The 20,859-nt window shown below is 40.4% G+C and overlaps 1 protein-coding gene across 1 annotated transcript; it reads right to left on the bottom strand.

Moving 5' to 3' along the window:
* Positions 1 to 884: 884 nt before the first annotated feature.
* Positions 885 to 20,642, bottom strand: LOC127631145 (stanniocalcin-like). The gene is made up of 4 exons (XM_052109149.1): positions 20,383 to 20,642; positions 10,096 to 10,238; positions 6,395 to 6,606; positions 885 to 1,940 (listed from the first exon to the last, which is right to left on the bottom strand). The coding sequence occupies exons 1-4, from the start codon at positions 20,495 to 20,497 to the stop codon at positions 1,658 to 1,660; spliced, it is 753 nt and encodes a 250-aa protein (XP_051965109.1). The 5' UTR covers positions 20,498 to 20,642; the 3' UTR covers positions 885 to 1,657.
* Positions 20,643 to 20,859: the final 217 nt, after the last annotated feature.

The following is a 20,859-nucleotide window of genomic DNA, read 5'->3' as shown; positions in this document are numbered from 1 at the left end:
TTATGATTTTAAATAAAACATTTCAGCTCTGTAGATCCATACAATACAAGTGAATGGTGACCAGAACTTTGAAGCTCCAAAACGACTCCTGTGTTTTAATCCACAGCTTCAGTGATATGATAGGTGTGGGTGAGAAACAGATCAATATTTAAGACCTTTTTTGCTAGAATTTCTTCTCACTGCCCAGTAGGGGGCAATACGCATGAAGAATGTGAATCACCAAAAACACAAGAAGAATTGGAGATTGAAGTGGAGATTGACTGAGCATGGAGGAGAATTTAAATATTGATCTGTTTCTCACCCACACCTATCATATTGCTTCTGAAGATATTAATCTAACCACTTGAATCTTATGGATTACTTTTATGCTGACTTATGTGATTTTTGGAGCTTCCAAATTTTGGCACCCATTCACTTGCATTGTAACAGAGCTGAAATATTCTTCTAAAAAATCTTCTTTTGAGTTCAGCATAAGAAAGTCACACACATCTGGAATAGCATGAGGGTGAGTGAATGATGAGAGAAATTTCAGTTTTGGGTGAACTATCCCTTTAATCAGAATGTTAGATCATCTTACATCATACAATGAAAGTGAATGGTGACTGAGGCTGTCAGTCTATAACATTATACCTAACAATTCCTTTTGTGTTCCACGGAATAAAGAAACATATAATTTTGGTTTGGAACTACATGAGGGTGAATAAATGACAACAGATTTTTTATTTTGAATGAACTATCCCTAAAACTATAACCACCAAAATCTAAGAATTAATCATGTCAAAGGAATGTTTTAAAAATGTGAAAAATAAATGATCTGTCCCTTCCTTTGCATCTCCAAGTAATTTCATAAATAATGATTGGACGTCCAGTGTGGATCACTGATATTTAATGTTGCTGTCCTCAATGTATATGATGTATACAATGTAACTCTATACGGTGCTTGAAGTGAATTTCAGTTTTTTTGGTATTTCAGTGAATTCCTGCACATAGATTTTGAAAATACCTCTCACCAAACGGGAGAGTTTCACAAAAAGGCTAGTGGCAATTTGAGATTAACAGCTAAAATAGTAAAATATCTGTTAATAAATAAATAGTACACTCTTATTTCTATAACACATGCTGACTATTTCACATCAACGCTAGATTCAGTATATATACACATACATTTTCTTTGCTGTAATCTTTGTAAGACATATTTCATTTACAAATGACTATTTATTTATATAATATTATTTTCCTTTTATCTCTATAGATTATAATAATTTTTTTTTTTTTCATGAAAATAAGTATATCTAGGAGCACTCTACATTATGGCCTGGTTGCTTAGGTGATTTCCACTGGATTTCACAATGACCTTGCCTTTACCTACACATGAATCAGTCAGTAAACCAGCCTGATTTGTCCTTGAATCCTGGTAACATGTAACTCTATTCATCAAATGTGAAGTGATAAATATAGACTTGGACATTCAAGATGTTTTCGCACTGGTGCATGCCTTTTTTTCCAGTTGAGAAGGAATGTGTCCCTGTATAAACCACTGTTTTGTCTTGCTTTCTTTTGTGTGTGTGTGTGTGTGTGTGTGTGTGTGTGTGTGTGTGTGTGTGTTTTCACTTTGCATTTATGTGTGCTAAGTTTGGACTGGCAAATTGGTCTGAAGTTAAGAGCTGTCACCAATATTGCGTTTCTTGCCAAAGAGATTCGCTGCATCTCTGTTGCGTAGATTAGGCTGGTTCTTGTATCCATGGGGACTGACAGACCACCGCCACCCACCACGAATCTCCATTCCAGTAGGTGCTGTGGTAGACGGACACGGCTTGTTCTGCAGTAGTTGGAAGAGCATGGCAATCTCAGGCCCTAATCGGGTCAACAGATTTGCCCTCACCAGGTCCACTGTCTCTTCATCACACTCCATCAAACTCTGCAGAAGTTTCCCATAAAACCTACAGTAAGATAGGGAAAACTCACACTGAGCCAGTGGGTCAACAAATTAGGGTGTTAAGCGACGTTACAAAGATACATGGATAGTTGATGCATGACTTGTCCAAGGACTTTTGTTTTTGGTAACACTATACATTATTGTTCCTTTGTTAAGTGTTTATAAAGAGGTTAATTAATGACTAATAATTAATTTACTAATACATTTTAAAATATGAAACTATAATAAGGGCGACCTTCGTGGAATACCTTCCAAATAGTGAGCCAAATTCTCTTTACATGTTAGAAATGCTTAATAACACTTATCCAACATTATTAACCTGCAGTATGAAATGTACATTAATGGACGTACAAAGCATTTATTAACTTATATAAAGCTCTGTGTGGTACACTAAGGCTTTAATATATGATAAATGCTTTGAGTGAGCATGTTTGGTAGAGGACTTTGGGTAACTATGACAAGGTAAGTTGGGACACTATTCTGTGTAGCACCATTATTTTGTCAAGAAAAGATACTCCAGTGAGTCAAGCCAAAACAGTAATTAATATAGACGTTAAAGTGCACTGTAGCAAAATGATAATCTCACTATTGTCATCTATTGTCATCTATTGTGACAAATGTAATGATTTTGAAAAGTGTGAACAAGTGTATTTATTAAGCATTTATAACATGTAAGTTGAAAAGCTCATTATTGAATATTAGTCGCCCGTTTTATTCATGTTGCTGTAACTGAATCATTGGTGTGTACATTCACTGAAAACAGTTGTTTTGAATTTTAGAAAATGCCATGTCTTCCACCAGACGCGTCCGGTGTGGGACCCACATTTTACAGTAAATTCCCACTGTTCTGATTGGCTCTCTGCTCTTGACTGACCTGCACTCTCTTTGCCATCTTTATGCTCACCGCTACTGGGAAGGATACATAAGTGTTAAGGTAAAGTAGTCATTGATGTGTTGTTGTGGAGGTGGTCAGATGTAATTGTCTACCACAATTGGTGACATCATAATGTAGAGGAAGTAGAGAATGAGTCGTTGTGGTGGCTTGGTTTCAACAAATGCTCTTTTTGCAATGTGGAGGAAGTTTTAAGTTCTGAAACTTACAGTATGTTTTTATATTACAATAGCCTCTTATATGTCAAAAGATGAAGGGCAATTTGATTTCTCGTGTCATGAGTCCTTTAGCAAAGAGAACATTAGTGTACATAAAACATAAAAGTGATTTTTATTTGTAAATTTACTTACAGTATATGTACAATGAAAAGTGTAAAACGAATGGGGATTTTCCACTGCACGGTACAACTCGACTCGACTCAACTGGACTCTGCGCGCTTTTTTGGGGTTTCCCACTGTGGATAGTACCTGGTACCTTATACTTTTTTAGTACCACCTCGGTTGATGTTCCAAGTGAGCCGAGCCTAAATGTGATTTCAAAATCCTGCAGATCAACGATTGGTCAGGGAGAATCGTCATTGGATGTCCGACACGTGACATCAATCCACTAGTTTTAAAGTTAGTAACAGCGATAATAGTATCATTTGTTCACGTGACTTTTGAATTGTAAAAATAAATGGCTGTGCGCAAAACCTAGCCGTGGTCAATAAACGAGGTGCAGACGGTCCACTCGTTAGCAATGAGCGAAATGAAAAAAAGTCTCTCAGGAATTTACTTGCCACCAAACCTACCAAAAGTGTAAGGAAACGTAAAAAAAAAACAACTTAAACGTGACTACAGAACCATCAAGCAACTATGACGACCAGCCTATAATCCCACCCACATTGATGCAGCACTGTGGCAGGGCGGAGGGCGGGGCCGGGTCGCGATCATACACACCTGGTCCCGTATTAGGCTAATCAAGCCTCTGAGGTTTAAAGGTCGACAGCAGAGTATCGTGCGGGAGAGAGAGATCGTTTACGGACATGTCCGTCATGTGTGTGTTTATGTCTTCTTTTAAGTTTATCATTAAAACTATTATTTATATTGAAAAGCTGGTTCTCGCCTCCTCCTTGCCCATCCTTTAACTGTGTTACACTGGTGCCGAAGCCCGGGAAGGAGGAGGGATACGCCGTAGTATCCCCATCTGCCGGGGGACGAGGAGCCCAGCCGCCTGAACGAGGACGATGGCCGCCAACCGCGAGGGGAGAAGGGGCTCCTAGCCGACCGACTGGAGCGGTCAGGGCCGCTGCCAGGGGCGCAGGAGTCGCCAACCAGCCGCTGAAACGCGGCGGGGTTTAAGACCGCCGACTGCGAGCGGTGAGGGGCTCACTGGCGACCGCCTGGAGCGAGAGAACCGCTGCCAGGGGCGGGGGAGACCCCTTCTGTTCCCTGAGAACGCGGCGTGGTGTTCCGTCCACCAGGGGCTGGAGGACTGCCTCGGATCCGCCCAGAGAGGCATGGCTGTCGTCCAATAGAGGGTGGAGGAGTGGCCGAGGAACAAGCTGCGGCGTATCGGAGAACTGGCGAGTAAGAGTTTTTTTTTTTCCATCTCTCTCTCCTCTCTCTCTCTCACTTCCCTCTTTTAAATTTTACAGTTTTTTGGGGGGTACTACACTGTTACAGGAAGTACCCCCCATTTTAATTATTTCTGTTTCCCTCCCTTTTTCCCCTCCCTCGTCCAGGTAGATAGGGATGACCTGCCGGCAGACAGCGCAGAAGGCGCGCCCTCCCCCAGGGAAGGGGGGGGGGTGTACGTGAGAGAACAAGGGAGGAATGTGGCAGGGCGGAGGGCGGGGCCGGATCGTGATCCTACACACCCGGTCCCGTATTAGGCTAATCAAGCCTCTGAGGTTTAAAGGTCGACTGCAGAGTATTGTGCGGGAGAGAGAGATCGTTTACGGACATGTCCGTCATGTGTTTGTTTATGTCTTCTTTAAAGTTTATCATTAAAACTATTATTTATATTGAAAAGCCGGTTCTCGCCTCCTCCTTGCCCATCCTTTAACTGTGTTACAGGCACTAAACTGCAGTGGAAATGCAAGCTCAGCAAAGTAAAACGAGTAGAGTTGAGGCGAGTCGAACCGTAACGTGCAGTGGAAAAGTGCCATAAGGCCTTAGGTCAAAATTTCTTTTTTCGTTTTTCACCTGTTTTATTCAAATATTTGTCTTCACTTGTTAGTTTTGAATGGCTGTTGTGGTGTGACAAATGCATTTTTAAAAGTTTAAATATTACATGTAGTCAACTACCCACATGCAATGCTTAAGACGGTTTTACACGGGAAGCGATAACTGCGGGTTCCCTATTCATTTTCAATGAGAAAGTGGCGTCAGGCGGCAAAACGGAGGCAGCAGTCTAAGCGTCGCCACTTTCCAAGCTCATTCATGAGAATCCTGCCGCTTTGTTGTGCATGACTGTTTGCGGCGCACACCGCACAAGATACAAATATGTTATCTCTCCGTGGCTGCTGCTTGACATAGAACAATCAGCTGAATTTATTCACAACCAATCAAATTACATTTAACTTTTATGTAGTCAAAATCAACATGGAGACGAATATACTCACTGTTGCTGAATTTCTTGAGCTATATAACATTTCTTTGAGCGTTTATAGAGACATAAATAGAAAAACAGCCTCATGGAAAGCTGTGAGTGGATGATTCGGTGTCCCAGGTGAAAATAAACTATGGAAACACGTAAAGCTATTGTTTGGACCATCTACTTTAATAACAGGTGTCTGAAACATCAACTTAAGCCATCAATATTTACAATTACATTGTTTAGCCTTGATATTATAATTTTACATGAACATAAAAAATAGCTTATTTCAATATTTATATTTATAAAATATTTTATGAATAAATAAGTGACATTTTATTTAAGTGCAATCACATACGTGAAAACGAACACAATATTTACAGCAGTCACAGTAATCAGTTTCGCACCGCTTCTCGTGTGAATGGAAATGCCTGTGCATTCTAGAAGAGGCAAAAGCCTGCCACCCACCGTGTCCCATGTGAAACCACATTTAGAATGCACTCTGCATTCTATGCAAAAGAACACGCTGTGGAAATGTATACATTTGAAATGCCACATGAAGGGTTATTTCTCATAATGCTTGTTGCTGCCACAAAATTACCTCACTATTTAAGCTCACAGATAACACTGAATACATGCTATCTACTTCATCACACTATCAGTACCATAGAGACACAGTATGCAAACAACAAACACTCCTATGGAATGGCATCATTGCAGGTTACTTGATCTTGTAAGTCATTATGCAAAATATGAATCTCTATTAGCTAGGCCTAGGCCAATCATCCATCTTACTCATCCTTAAGTCACAAGTCTTAATTTTTTATAAACATGGTATATATATATATATATATATATATTATAGAAAACAACAGAAATTTTTATTTTAGCTTTCCAGTTTCCAACATTTCTAGACCTTCAGTATCACTCCTTTATACATTTTTACAGGGAACTAAAGGTCAGGTTTGCCAGATACTTAGCACTCTCACCTGTTGGGAAAGTGACTAGGTAGCTGCGCCACCTCTGCAAAGGCCTCTGGGTTCGATTTGGCCACTGTACAAATGTCCCACTTGCTGTAACACTCTTCTTGAACTTCAGAAATCATCCTCTGGAAAGTGGAACACCGTCTGACTGTTAGAAAGATCTTGGAGGTAATGCCATTGGCGATACACTTCAAGCTTTCCTTCACAAAAGCCTTGCCCTGCAAAATTAACAGGAAAACCCATGTCAAACACAGGAATGAACATATAAAGTGAAAATGTTTCTGTTTAAACTGTAACCTTGGCAAATTACAAATATGGAATTCAGTAGTAGTGATGACCAATTCATAAACAAATCATTCTTTTTAATTGGTTGTCTTTAATTATTAGATCAAACCGATTCACAAAGCATTTGTGAGGACCTCAACTGTAATGGAGAACATTGTTAAGAGCAAAACCACATTTGAAACAATCTGTGCAACCTAATCAATAACATGTTGATGTTTTCTGAGAAATGGTATGTATTGATGATTTATTGACATAGTGTCTGTACGAACCAATTTGCTCAAATTAATCAGACATTCATACATTGTTAAAAACATCCTGTTGAGTTTACAAAAAATGTAATTATGTAAAAATGTAAACAACTTTACAGAACTACCTGTAAATTTCAGTTTAAAACTATTGTAATTTACATGACCATGCTGGCACTGTCAAATGTTTTTTTTTTTTTTACATAGTAATAAAAAGTCATAAATAGATATCAACCTTCTGAAACTGTAAAAACCTGCTTTTTACTTTAGAAGGTATTGTTAATCACCGTAAAAATTACAGAAGAGCACATGATGGCAAGAAGTTCACCAATAGTGTCTCTTCCAGGTACACTGACCAGTAAACATGTAGAGACAGTGCTCAATGTCACTCACACAAACACCATCAGGGTAAATCATGCAAAATATATCATGCAATAAACATGAACTAAACTACTTTAAATATAAAACAGAATACCCCAATGTTCTATGTAACTGATGTTAAAAAGAAGAAACATAACTATTCCCATAAAATATGATTGGTCATGCAGGGAATGCCCAATTATTGTTTTTACTGTAATTTTAACAATAACTTACTGTACAAAGTACATGTACTCTCTTGTTAAACAATGTACATTTTTACCAGTAATTATACTTTTTACATCTAATTACATTTTTACAACATTTTATTGTCTTTTAAAATTATACATTTTTACTGTATATTTTACAGTTAATACTTGTTCATCAATTAACGTTTTTATTCTGTAGCATTTGTACAGTCTTTTAAAATTACAGAATTGTTTTTGTATGCAACTCCATTGAAAGCATTAATTTGACTATGAGTGGAAAAACCATTGTAATGATGAGTCCATGTAGTTGAGATCCATGAGCAGCTTTTAATGACAATAAACATAGTACAGACAGGCAGTGGTCAAACACAAGCAACAGTAATATACAAAGGCAATCCAGAGAGTAGTCGATAAACAGACAATAGGTCAGGGCAGGTGGCAGACAAATCACAGATTATATCCATGTAAACAAAGCAGTAACAGTAGGCATGGGTCAAAACAGGGTAAACAGTCCAGACAAGACAGTAACACAGGTAATGCTCAGAAATGTCAGCCAGGGCAAAACAAGACTTTGCAATGATAGAGTGAGACTTAAAAAGCGGAGTAAATGAGGAACAGCTGAGCAGGCAATCAGCACCAGGTATGGGGATTATGGGAAATGAAGTTCAGAGAGTTAAAGTCAATACCCAGGTGATGGAAACCTCTTGTGGTGAACGGGAGGAACTACAGAGGCAAGATTCATGACAGAGGCATCCCCCCCCCCACCGCGTGAGCGGCTCCTGAAGCGAGGAGGCAGACGACGCCAGGGTCCAAAGAAACCAGAGCAGATCAGGTAGATTTCCAGGGAAACCCAGAAGACCAGAGCAGATCAGGAGGATGGCCATGAGACCCAGAATACCAGACCGGATCAGGAAAACGGCCATGAGACCTAGGGAACCGGAGCAGATCAGGCAGACGGCTGGAGACCCAGAAGCCCAGAGCAGATCAGGTGGATTACCAGGAGACCCAGAAGTCCAGAGTGAATCAGTCAGTTGGCCAGGAGACCCAGGAAGCCATCTCAGGGTAGGGACTGGATCAGAAGACCTGGTTGACAACCACAGAGCTGAAACAGGGTCAGGAGGCCTGGATGGTGACCACAGACTAGAGACTGTAGCCGTGGAAGGTGGAGCCATGGGAGATTCTAGGGACGAAGCCATAGAAGTTGCAGACATGAGGGGTGGAGCCATGGGAGGCTCGAGGGGAAAAGTTGTAGCAGGCAGAGCCATGGCAGGCTCGAGGCTAAGAGTCTAGAATGACTGGGAAATTACCTCAGTGGTCGTGAACATGAACAGAGTCTTGGGAGTGACCTCTGTGGTTGTGAAAACTGGCAGAGGCTTGGAAACGGAAGCCTCCTCCTCCAGACAGCTGAAGTAGGCGACGCAGGCTCTGAGGCGGACGAGGCTGACAACGCAGGCTCTGGGATGGACGAGGCTTCCAGCTCATTGACTGTGGTAGCCGTGGGCATTGGCTTGTTGGCCGTGGCAGGCGTGGCCGTTGGCCGTGGCAGGCGTGGCCATTGGCTCGTTGACCTTGGCAGGCATGGCCATTGGCTCGTTGACCTTGACAGGCAGTCCGATCCGGTATATGGATTTCAAAGCAGCATCATCAAAACCAGTGTGGACGGCAACGGTGGAAAAGAAATGGGAGCACTCCCTCATTGATAAATCTGCCTAGCTTAATTGAAGGAAGAATGCTGCTATATCCATGTGCCGCTGGGTTTGATGAAGGAGCTGAGACCTCATGGTTATTTGAAAAAAAAAGCAGCTGGATCTGTTTTTGGCAAAGTCTTCTGTAATGATGTGTCAATGGAGGTGAGATCCGTGTGCAGCTTTTAATAACAATAAACGTAGTAATATAGACAGGCAGGGGTCAAACACATATCAGTCAAACAGTAATATCCAAGGCAATCCAGAGAGTAGTCGATAAACAGACAAAAGGTCTGGGCAGGTGGCAGACATTCACAGGTTATATCCACGTAAACAAAGCAGTAACAGTAGGCATGCAGCAATGGGTCAAAACAGGGTAAACCGTCCAGGATTATACACAGACAAAGTAGTAACACAGGTAACGCTCAGAAATGTCAGCCAGGGCAAAACAAGACTTTGCAATGATAGAGAGTGAGAGTGAGACTTAAATAGCTGAGTAAATGAGAAACAGCTGAGCAGGTAATCAGTGTCAGGTATGGAGATTATGGGGAATGGAGTCCAGAGAGTGAAAGTCTATACCCAGATGATGGAGAACTCTAGTGGTGAGTGGGAGGAACTACAGAGGCAGGATTCATGACAGCCATTTAGGAGCTGCATGTTCCTGTAGCTCAACTGCTAGAGCAATCTGATTCCCAGGGAATGCATGTACTGTAATATGTATACCCTGCATTGCTAAATATATTTCCATTTATTATAAAACGCATTGGACAAAAGGGTCTACTAAATGCAGAAATGTAACAACCCAAAGCATTTCTATAAAACTGTACTACAATAGCTTTATCAGCCCTTTCAGACTGACAAGTTACAGTGCTGAACTTATGCATCTTCATGGTATTTTGCAATTAATTCTAACCAAATTTACATACCTGAGTGTCGAATTTAGCAGCACTGTAGAGAAACGACTTGCAGATGTCGTGCATGCCATCTGTGTCACACGTTGAGTTTTCAAGACAAGCAAAGGCACTGCAGCCCACCTGGAGGGCACTGTTCAAGCAGCGTGCCACATCCGCTGCAAAAATAAAATCACTTTTAAATTGGGATATATTAAAAGTATGAAAAGTGCTCTTGGGCACATTTGTTCTATTTTCAGTGGTTGAAATTTACCACACAATCACAAATGTCTGCTAATGTTATAATCCATCCATCCATCCATCCATCCATAGAAGAGAGACTTGGGGAGAAAAATAAAACTTGAAACTTTAGTACTGAACAGGGCTGTACTAAAAATATCACCCCAATCTTCAGATAAGTGGTCGGTCAATATGAGATCATTTGGTTACAAGGTACCAAGTTAATCAATTACTCAATATCTGTACACATTAATAAGAGCATTTCTCTAATGGTACAGTAGATTTTGTCATTTAGGTTAATTGAGGCAATAGTCTTTGAAGACCATTTGGACTCCTAGTTCTGTATTCCTGTAGGGGGCATTTAATGCTGCAACATATCTTCAGGGAAATTATTTAAGGAGAAACTGGTTGTGTGCAGTAGCAGCAATGAACTTGTGAAACCATTTAGGCCAGATAATTAATTCCATGACTTGCTTACTAGGGAAACAAGAAATAAACATAGGATCATTCTTAAGGGGACACACTCTCATTACCACCTTCCCCTCCCATGGGATGTTTAAATACCATTCAGTCTGTGAGAACTATTGTACAAACTGAAATGCTGATAAACTACACAGTTTTTTATGTAACCATGTGTGAGTTTCCATTCAATTCTGATATAAAGCCAAATTTCTTCTTATAAAGACTTGAACTGACAAATATCAACAAGCCTGACTAGCCACTGGACACCCTCAAATATATGATACTGTAATTAGGCCAAGCTTTGGCATCATTACTCCACTCCACTATTTGCCGTAAATTTTATGGCTTTTACAGCCATTTTTTTTTCTTAGTACTGTTTGCAACCCAATGAATGAAGAATCCTCACATCTGGCCTTCTTGTGGGAATATGGGTGGTGTGTGCCCTCCGGTTGCCCCAGTGGTGGAAGGCTGGTAGTCAGGGAGTGAGAGAGAGAGGTCCAGGGCATGTTTGCCATGTAGTATTGAGTTTAGCTGACTGTCTCTTTTGGCACAAGACTTATTGTTTTCTTTACGCTTACATATGTAAAGACAATAACATTAAGCATAATCAGTAAGAGGGCCAAAACCGTAACCTCTTTGCCGCTCAAACGTGCAGCCTGTGTAGGGCCAGGATCTCCCACCACAACGAGAAAGAACCTCAAGGGGGTGTGCCAGAAAGACATGCTTTACAGTATCTGAAAGAAAAATATGCCATGTGTTGCTGTGTCAATGCTCCTGGCAGAAGCCTGACTTCTGAAATAACCAGAAACCCCCCAAATGTCATGCAATGAATATGTCTATTGTCCATAGGAGCAGGTTAGGGCAAGATCTCAGTCTCAGGCAGTGGGGATTTCTTTAAGACTGCAAGGGAAGCTCAGCTTCCCCTATAATGTCAAAAAAATAATGGTCAAATATGTACTATTGTGTAAACAATTTATTGACTAAAAATGCATTAGAACACGTTCATCTCGAAGACGAGTTCGTTCAGAATCAGCTACATTACAAATAGCAGGTCGGCTGACTTGATGTACTTCTCATACATTCCCGTAGCGTCAGTGCATTTCCCTGTTGAAGCCGAGCGTCCATTGACTTCAATGGGGCTGCTCTGAACAGTTTTTTTCAGTGCTCCGAAAATAGACGGTCATTGGATAAATGCTGCGATTATGTCCCACACACGGACGCTCAGCGTCTCTGGGGGTGAATGAGGAGTGGGCTGGCCCAGATTCCGGGCTTCCGCGTGATGATTGGAGGATCTGTCGAAAGACTGCATCTCCTTTTGATTGACAGCGAATCTGTACTAAAGAAGTCACTGAAGCTATTTCGCGCTCAGTCCCATCGCGGATTTCTCAAGTGTAGTCGAAAGACAAACTGCTGCAACCTATTTCTTTATATTTGTTTGGCGAAATTGCTAGTCAATTTGCATAATACATTTCACACAATTATACACCACATTCCTTGTTTCAGTTTTACCAAGTTTAATATATTTTGTTTTAGAGCGTTCGTTCGTTCGTTCATTCATTCATTCATACAGTAGGCTAGGCTAGCGTCGTACGGGTGAAACTGCGCACGATGGCAGACGGTGCTAATATTGTCGACCTGATTTTGGCGAAGCCATTTGAAAGTCTTCCTTACGAGGAAAAAATTTGAATTAAACAGCAGGGCAGATCAACACCTAAGATTGATTTAGTGCAAAAAATAGGGAAAAATAACAGGTCTTTTCAGCTCTCCTGGTATGACAAAGTTAGCTGGCTGACTGGAAGTGCTGTGACAAATAAAATGTACTGCTGGCCATGCCTCTTGATGAAACCATCTCACGGATGTGTTGTTTGGTCAAAAGTGGGGTTTGGAGATCTGTCTAACTTTGACAGGGCATATAAAAGACATGAAAAGAGCAATGAACATGTGAGTGCATGTGCAAGATTAAGTTCCATGGGCAGGATCAGGGTTGAGCATGCAATCAATGAAGGTGTTCGCATTCAAGTGACTAAACATAATGAAACAGTCAAACAAAACAGGGCCTTCCTAAACCGCCTTATTGATGTAACATCCTTGCTTGGCTGACAGGAGCTGTCATTTAGGGGACATGATGAGAGTAGTGAATCATCCAACAAGGGAAACTACAGGGAGTTCACAGAAACATTATCTAAATATGACTCTGTACTGTCCACACAATTAGAGTCCTCAACTGTGTTTTCTGGTATGTCCCATACTATTCAAAATGACATGATCTCTGCTCTTGCAGCCAACATTTCTGATCAGATCAGAGATGAAATTCAGGATGCTCCCTTTTTTGGATGGCAGGTGGATGAAACAACTGATATACTGTATCCTGCCATGCCCAACTCTCTGTCATTGTTCGCTATGTGGATAGTGCAGGTAAAATTCAGGAGAGCTTTATTGGATTTTTTGATGTTTCTGGAGGGCGAGATGCTCAGTCCGTTTTTGATGTTTTAAATGAGAACATGCAGGCCTACAATTTTAAGGATTAAAAGTCTGCAGGCCAAAGTGAAAGCAATAGCCCCAAGTGCAATGTTTGTGCATTGCTATGCACACAGACTAAATCTGGTGCTGTCACAGGGGGCTAAATGCTTGCCTGAGTGCAGAATTTTTTTTTGCATCACTCTCTGGGTTTGGCACATTTTTTTCAAAATCCACAAAGAGGATGTCTTTTCTGGAGTCTGCAGGCTGTTCAAGGTTGCCCAGAAACGCTCCTACTCGATGGAATTTCACATCACGGATAGTGAGCACCGTGGCAAACAATTATGATGGCCTCCTGCAGACATTTGAAAATATCATTGCAGACACGACAATTGATGATGATACACTGGATTGTGCCAAAGGCTTTCTGAGGAAACTGGAGGATTTTGAGTTTGTGTTCATGTTGTACACATATGAACAAATCTTCACTGAGACTGATGTGGTCTTTGATGTTGTCCAGCAGACGGCGATGGATGTTTTTTACTGCAAGAAAAGAATTGAATCTCTTCTTGCATTTGTCAAAGAGAAAAGGTCAGAGGGGCTTTCCAAGCTGTTTATGCCAAAACAGCAGATCTCACATCAGACCCACGAGATGAGCCCATGAGAAAGCGCCGTCTGACCCAATTGCAGGATCCCCAAGAGCACTACAGAAATCTCTACATGGCCATCCTTGATAACATCTTGGAGCAGATTCCTCAACGTTTTTCAAATTTGGAAAGTATGCTCTTCTTAGAATTAGTCAATCCAGGGAAATTTGATGACATGAGACAAGAATTTCCAGAGAAGGCCTTCCAAAGTGTCCTGAAAAGTTATGGCCATCACTTTGATTCAGGGAGACTGAGGTCTGAACTTCAAGTCCTGTATTCAGATCAGGACTTGCAGGGGAAAGCTGTGTGATTACTTGGTGTTCCTCAAAGACATGGAGTTGGACAGTGCAATGCCTCAGCTTTACAAACTGTTCTCATTAGTGGCAACAATTGGAGCTACATCTGCAGGTGTAGAAAGGAGCTTCTCCTGTTTAAAGCGTCTCAAGTCCTACACCCGTAACACAATGGGCCAAGGTCGTTTAAGCAGCCTAGCTCTGCTGGCCATTGAGAAGACACTGGTCAAGTCACTGGAAAAGACGCCTAGTTGGTACGACAGAGTCACAGTGCATTTTCTCGAAAAGGAACGTAGGGCAGAATTTACTTTTAAATAAGTTTATAATGGCCCTGCGATGGACTGGTGACCTGTCCAGGGTGTCCCCCGCCTTTCGCCCAATGTTAGCTGGGATAGGCTCCAGCCCCCCGCGACCCTGTACACAGGATAAGCGGTTGACGATGGATGGATGGATGGATAAGTTTATAATGTAGGCCGAAAATGAGCTTCCCCTCTTTGAAAGACCAGCAGCCGCCACTGGTCTCAGGCCATTTGTTCAGTGTGCACATTTGCATGTCATTTACAGTATGTCATTGCGCTATGCTTGTTGCCTTGTATAATGAGAGATCTTTATTTTTCAAATTTTATTTTTAAATAGTTAAGCAATAGTGCCGTAAGTCTTTTCTAGGGGAAAAACGATCAGAAATTACATGTTATTGAAATTACAAAAAACAGTCTTACTATGAATGCAAACTTTAACACAGTGAAAATGACACTTTATTAGCACAACATAAATATATATAAATAAATACAATTGTCAACATTATTTTGAATGTCCATGTACTAAAATAAAATATTTGATGCCATGAGTGTTCCTTCATTTACTATTACTATTATTTTGAATGGCCATGGAAAATGAAGCAATGTAATAACAATTTAAAAAAGTAGTCTGTTAATTTACCTGATGAACTTTCACCTTTTGCTGACCCTTTATGCTTCGCAGAGCTAATGTGTGCTAAATCACTTGCACCTTTAATAGCAACTGACATATAAGTGTCAGCTTTACATGTCATACATTCTGCTTCCCACAGATCTCAACCTGGACGAAAGCATTGGAATTGTTTGTGCAAATCTTCTCTAAATTTACATTTTCATTTGGGCATTGTTTCCACTCATTTGCTGTTATTGCTAAGCATCTGTTTGATGCCAAACACCACAGCGTTTTGCGCATTGACATGAGATTGACATGCAGGATTGGCCAATAGTTGCTGCAAGCATCTTATAATCGACCAATTGGTGAGCGAGAAGGCGGGACTTACAAAGAGGGGTTAAAGCAATGCAAATATCCACGCACACACAATAAAGTATTAGACCAGATGCACATCATAATGCCCAACTAAAGCCAAATCCCAGACATTTTCGAAAAAGAGGACATGTCCAGGAAAAAGAGGGCGTATTATCACCCTAGTCATAAAAAGCAAATGGGAAATGAAAAACAATTGCTGAAGCAACAACATCATTTTGTGGTGCTTCTATGGCATTGCTGGCTTATGTATAGACTTGCATGCTCTTCAGGACTCCTATTCTGGTCTTTTGCATCACAAATGCAACACTCGATCAGTTGAGATAGTGTGCAATTTCATTGCACTTGAACAAGCTTGTAAATGTAGTTGGGTATATAACACAAACATAAAAAAGTATTGCCTTACAAGCTATGCACTATAGTAAAAGTGTTTTGATGCCATAAGATAGCATTGAGTGAGAAACAGTGTGAAAAGTGTTTATGAACTGATAATTTGCTGTTTACTTGTGATCTGTGTGAACATGATCATGTGGTGTGTTAATTTCATCAATAAACTGACACGATACATCAAGCCATGTAACATTAATTTAGCAAAAATTAGGTATAATGTAGTATCTAGGGATGTGCATAGTTACCATTTTTAACATTCGGTTAACCACAGGGTTTCATAAATGGTTATTTAGGATTTTCGTCAGAATAAATAATTTTTATTGCAATGGAATTTCCTTAAACACTACTCAAAAAAGTAGCAAATAAAGTCTACAGCGAGCTATGAGTCTAAATAGCACAATACAAACATCTTCAATTTATGATATCTTACATTAAAGTCAAACACACATAATCAAACCGTCAATGCCAGTATATGCGCTCTGCAGGGCAGTTTCACATTTCTGTGAGAGAGCGAACACAAGTGTTGTCATGTTGTCAAAAATAAACTGGAATCATGTTTATTGGTGTAACAAACAGTCGCAAAGTACTCTACTTCAGAACGCAGCACAACGAATGAAACACAACGCAGGTGTTTCGAGATGCGTTTATAGGCCGCCCTCAAAAGCAGGACAAAACATGAAATTTGCGGGCATAAGAGGCATGCACACAACACGTGCATTTATTGGATAAGATGGCAAGAATGGCGATTAAGGAGTTTACATGGGCAAAAGATCTACCCGTGCCGATCGGTTTATTCTTACACCGATAACGCGTTCACATGACCACATATTCAGTGTAAGAACATGCATGTAAACACACTCATTGTCTCAAACTGTGCTCAGATTTGCCAAGATACTAAAGTCTGCAATCAAAAGTCAGAGATTTTAACATGAACTCCAACATGTCTCGTCTGATTCTTCCAAGACCAAATAATCGGAGTTATGCTATCCACATTAATTTAATTGTTCCCTTCAATTACTGTATACTGTACCAACAATTTTCTAATTTGTTTCGATTTTTAGTTCTCCTAAAGACTTTAGGGAAAAAAACTAATGAGACAAAGTTACTACAACTAAGCCTAACAGAAATCTCCATTAAGTTTCTTGAGGTATGAAAGAGAAACCTCTGAGTAATAACATTTTCCTCTGGGTAGTCATAAAGATGATAACATCTTCGTTTAGTACGGAGTACAACTGACTCACTTTCCCGCTCTTGCTGTTAGCCTCAGGAGTCAGGACAGGTGATGGTCAAATAATCCCATGATTAGCATCACTTATCAGTTGAAAAGTTTTCCATGTGAAGCGGATTAACATCGTTTTGTTCACTTTTCTTCGAATAAGAGCTAAATGATACCATGGTGTGTCTTGCTGACCCATGCCTTGGCCTTTGGTCTGTGTTTAAATTGGTTAATCTAGTTTCAAATGTTTAAAGATATAATGAAGACTGCCATATCACATTGTATCTCTCATCAGCTCTGGACTTTACTGGGAAAATACAATGCTTTATTTACATCAAAAAAAGTTCTCTGATTTGTGCTGTTGGTTTATCAACGCCTGTAGTATATGACGTTCATGGAGGGAAAGTGTATTGCTTGTATCAACAGACACCACCCTGGATGTCATCGGTAACCTTACAAGGGAAAATAGTGTTACGGATGAATTGGGCCACACAGTCAAGGGGTTGTCTCTTCACCTATACTGCAGATGGCTGAGATAGGACATAAATATGGGTTTGATATTTCATTTGATGCTTTCATAGAGCACTTATTGTATTGCAATGGGAAACAGTCATGATGATTAGACATATTATGACTAATGAAACTTAAATACAGCCTGGCTGGCTCACTCTAATAGTTCAGAAGGCACTGTGATGGGGCCTGACAGGTCAGAACTAATTTGAGATCCCAGAAATAGACTATGCACCTTCTTGTGTTTGCTTTCTCTCTAGCTCACTCGTATCATCCAGTTCATTAAAACCACATCTGAGCCCCTATATACAGTTCTCCACAGGTGATATTACATGTTTCCATGCAGAATAATAGGAATAGGATGAATTGTTGGAATTAGTTATTCATTTTTACACTTACATCACTACCTGTTCAGATTTCAACTTGCAGAGTGTGTGACCCCCAACTTGCACTCGTGGCCCTGGCCCTTGAGAGTCAGCAGAATGCAATGACTCAGCTACACCCTGCAAATTTAGAGACTGTGCTGGCATTGCCTTAGTATGTCATGTAGAGTTTATTAGTTTACAACTGGACTTTTTTCATTATTTGAAGATGTTTCAACGCCCATCCACAGTTTTATCATATTCCCATCAACCTACAACTGATGTCGGCACTAGGAAACGCCTTAAGATAATGCGAGATAAAGTCCGGTTGTAAAATAACTTTACCTGACAATCTACAAAGAACAGGATGAAAGTAAACAAATAGTACACAATGCCAACAAAATGTCAAATTCAAAAATGTATATAACATTTCAGTGTTAAAAACCTTTGATTAAACATCTTTGTCAATAAATACAAATTTGTGCCGTTTTTGGCCTACATATTGTCTTTCACAAAGTATATATTGTCCATTTCTGCCTTTTTGGAATATTGGTGCACCACTGTCTCTTTGTCTCAAAACCACTGAGTCAGTACATGTCACCCTGGCAACAAAGTACAACAGGAAGCAATGCAAATACCAAGTGGAGTCTGACAAAGGTTTTGACGTCCCAAACAGAGACAGAACGGAACTGAATGTCCCATGCCACACACAGATCCACTCTTTGACACTTGGACAAGCATTTATCTGCCGAATAATAATAACTGACAAAGGAAGACACTTTTGTAAAATGGTTTGAGGCCTGATTTTCAATCTCAATATAATAATGGGCAGTAAACACATTAAGTCAAAACTATTGTTTTCATAAAGGTGAAGGTGTAAAGTTCTTGGGTCCTTTCAGTTGTGGAAAAGCCATATAAACCCTCCATTGCGCCTACTCCTATAAAATATAGCAACCCACCCTCTAACTCCCTCTACCAGAATGATCTTCACATCTGCTATGGCATGAGTAAGTGCATCTTTCCAGTAACAGCCTACAAATCTGCATATGCAATGGGTTCTCAATCCTACTCTTGGAGATCTACCAAAAGCAAAAGACCTTGGTTAGCTGGTTCAGGTGTGTTTCATTAGAGCTTGAACTAAATTTAGCGGGAGCTGAATTGAGCACCCTTGAGCTATGCTGAGCATGATAATGACACTGACAATGACCGCACTGAGGAAAGCCTTTACTGAGCAAAAACATAAAAAATACATACAACCATAATGTGTATAAATAAATAGCTTCTACTTAGAAATGTACATATGTATAACAGTTATAGCTTTCTTTTAGCTTAACATATTTTCATTCATGTTCACAACACAAAATATAAAATTTAAGGTGTACATATAGTACATTGATTATTGTAAGTTCCTTGAAATTCTTTAGCTTACATTAAAATTTTAAGTACAACTAACTCAAACAATCATGTACAGATCTGAGGGTGTGTGGAATACCCATAAGCCCTTGCGCTTTATTAATTTAAGCATGTTTGGCTGGTTGGTCAAAAGGAACATTAGTTGGTATTAAGAATTCATAGTGATTTTAGCTTTATTTTCCATTTTATTTATGTTGTTTTACTGTAAATAGCTGTTTTGTGTAAATTCACCATAAGGGTGATTATTGTTCCATAAGTGGTCAACTTGGATCCTGTTCAACTCATGTAATTTTTCCTTGCTCATGTGAATGTGCATAGGCTAGTTGAAGTGGATGTGCACTAATTTGGGGAATCAAGTTTAATGCCTGACCTCAGATATTATTTTCTTTAGAGCCAAAACTATAATAAGTTTTAAACAACTTGCTATTAGTTAGTTGCTCTTAGAGACTGTTTTACTGGAAATCATTTATCTAGATGTATTAAGAAATCCTAAAATGCAGTAAATCCATTTAGAAAACACTTTTATGATTAAACAAGTCAATGTAACTGCTCCTTTCAATATGAAAATAAGAGGGTTTTAGATTTGACTATAATTTGGTTTTGTGCATTTAGGGACAGATTTTAAACACACAACGCAATTTAGGCTATTGTGCGGATCTTTCATGTTCTGCGTTGATAAATCTGTCCAATAGGAAGTATTTCAGAAGTATAACTAAAAATCCCTGAAACTCCTATAAAAGCGCACCGTCAAGCCGCAAATTCAGCGGCATGCAGAATCATTCGCATTCATTCATCGCTCAGCCTCTACTGCGCTCAATGCATCAAAAGAACCTACGATGAGTCCTCACAGCCGCATCTATGCCCGGTAGCCGCAGGGTCAGAGGATGAGCGTAATATTTACTGATGCATCTGCTGCCACAGAGCAGGTCAATAGATGCAACGGATGACAGCTGTCATTAGAGCTCCGCACCTCTACCCGACACCAACCGAGCCCAATGCATGCGTGTCTGAATAAAACCGGCTCATTATCTCCCATACGGTTCCATACTTACAGGGGCTGTTGGCGGAGAAGCGTGCTCTCCTCGGCGAATAGGATTCGTTCTGATCCAGTTCATACGCGGAGGCGATGAGCACGGCGAGCAGCAAAAGTACGGTCCTTAGCGGCATCTCTCGATGAACGATACTGGCTTTTTTACCAAGGGGAATAAAAGAGGACTTCCTTTATCGTTTGCGCGCGGTATATGGTACTTGTTCTTGGCGACCTGATGACAAACGCGGAGAAAATGCGCGTGATGTCGGCAGTCTCATGAAGGCTCTGTCTGTCCGGCTGATCTCTTCAGCAGTTTCTTCTTCTTCCAGCAGCGTGCATTACAGGAGCGCAGGTCGCCCTTTATATAGGCTATGCCCGAGTATCACGAGCCCGCCGCTCAGCCCAATCACATCACAGCACGCGCTCTTACACAGCCACAGCTCAAACTTTTATTCATTGATCCGTGTAATTTAAATAGGGTTCTCGGCGCGGTACAGAA

This window comes from Xyrauchen texanus, chromosome 37 (genome assembly GCF_025860055.1).
Source record: "Xyrauchen texanus isolate HMW12.3.18 chromosome 37, RBS_HiC_50CHRs, whole genome shotgun sequence".
Taxonomy (NCBI): domain Eukaryota; kingdom Metazoa; phylum Chordata; class Actinopteri; order Cypriniformes; family Catostomidae; genus Xyrauchen; species Xyrauchen texanus.
Note: the sequence above shows the minus strand (reverse complement) of the source record. Positions and strands in the feature narration are given on the sequence as shown.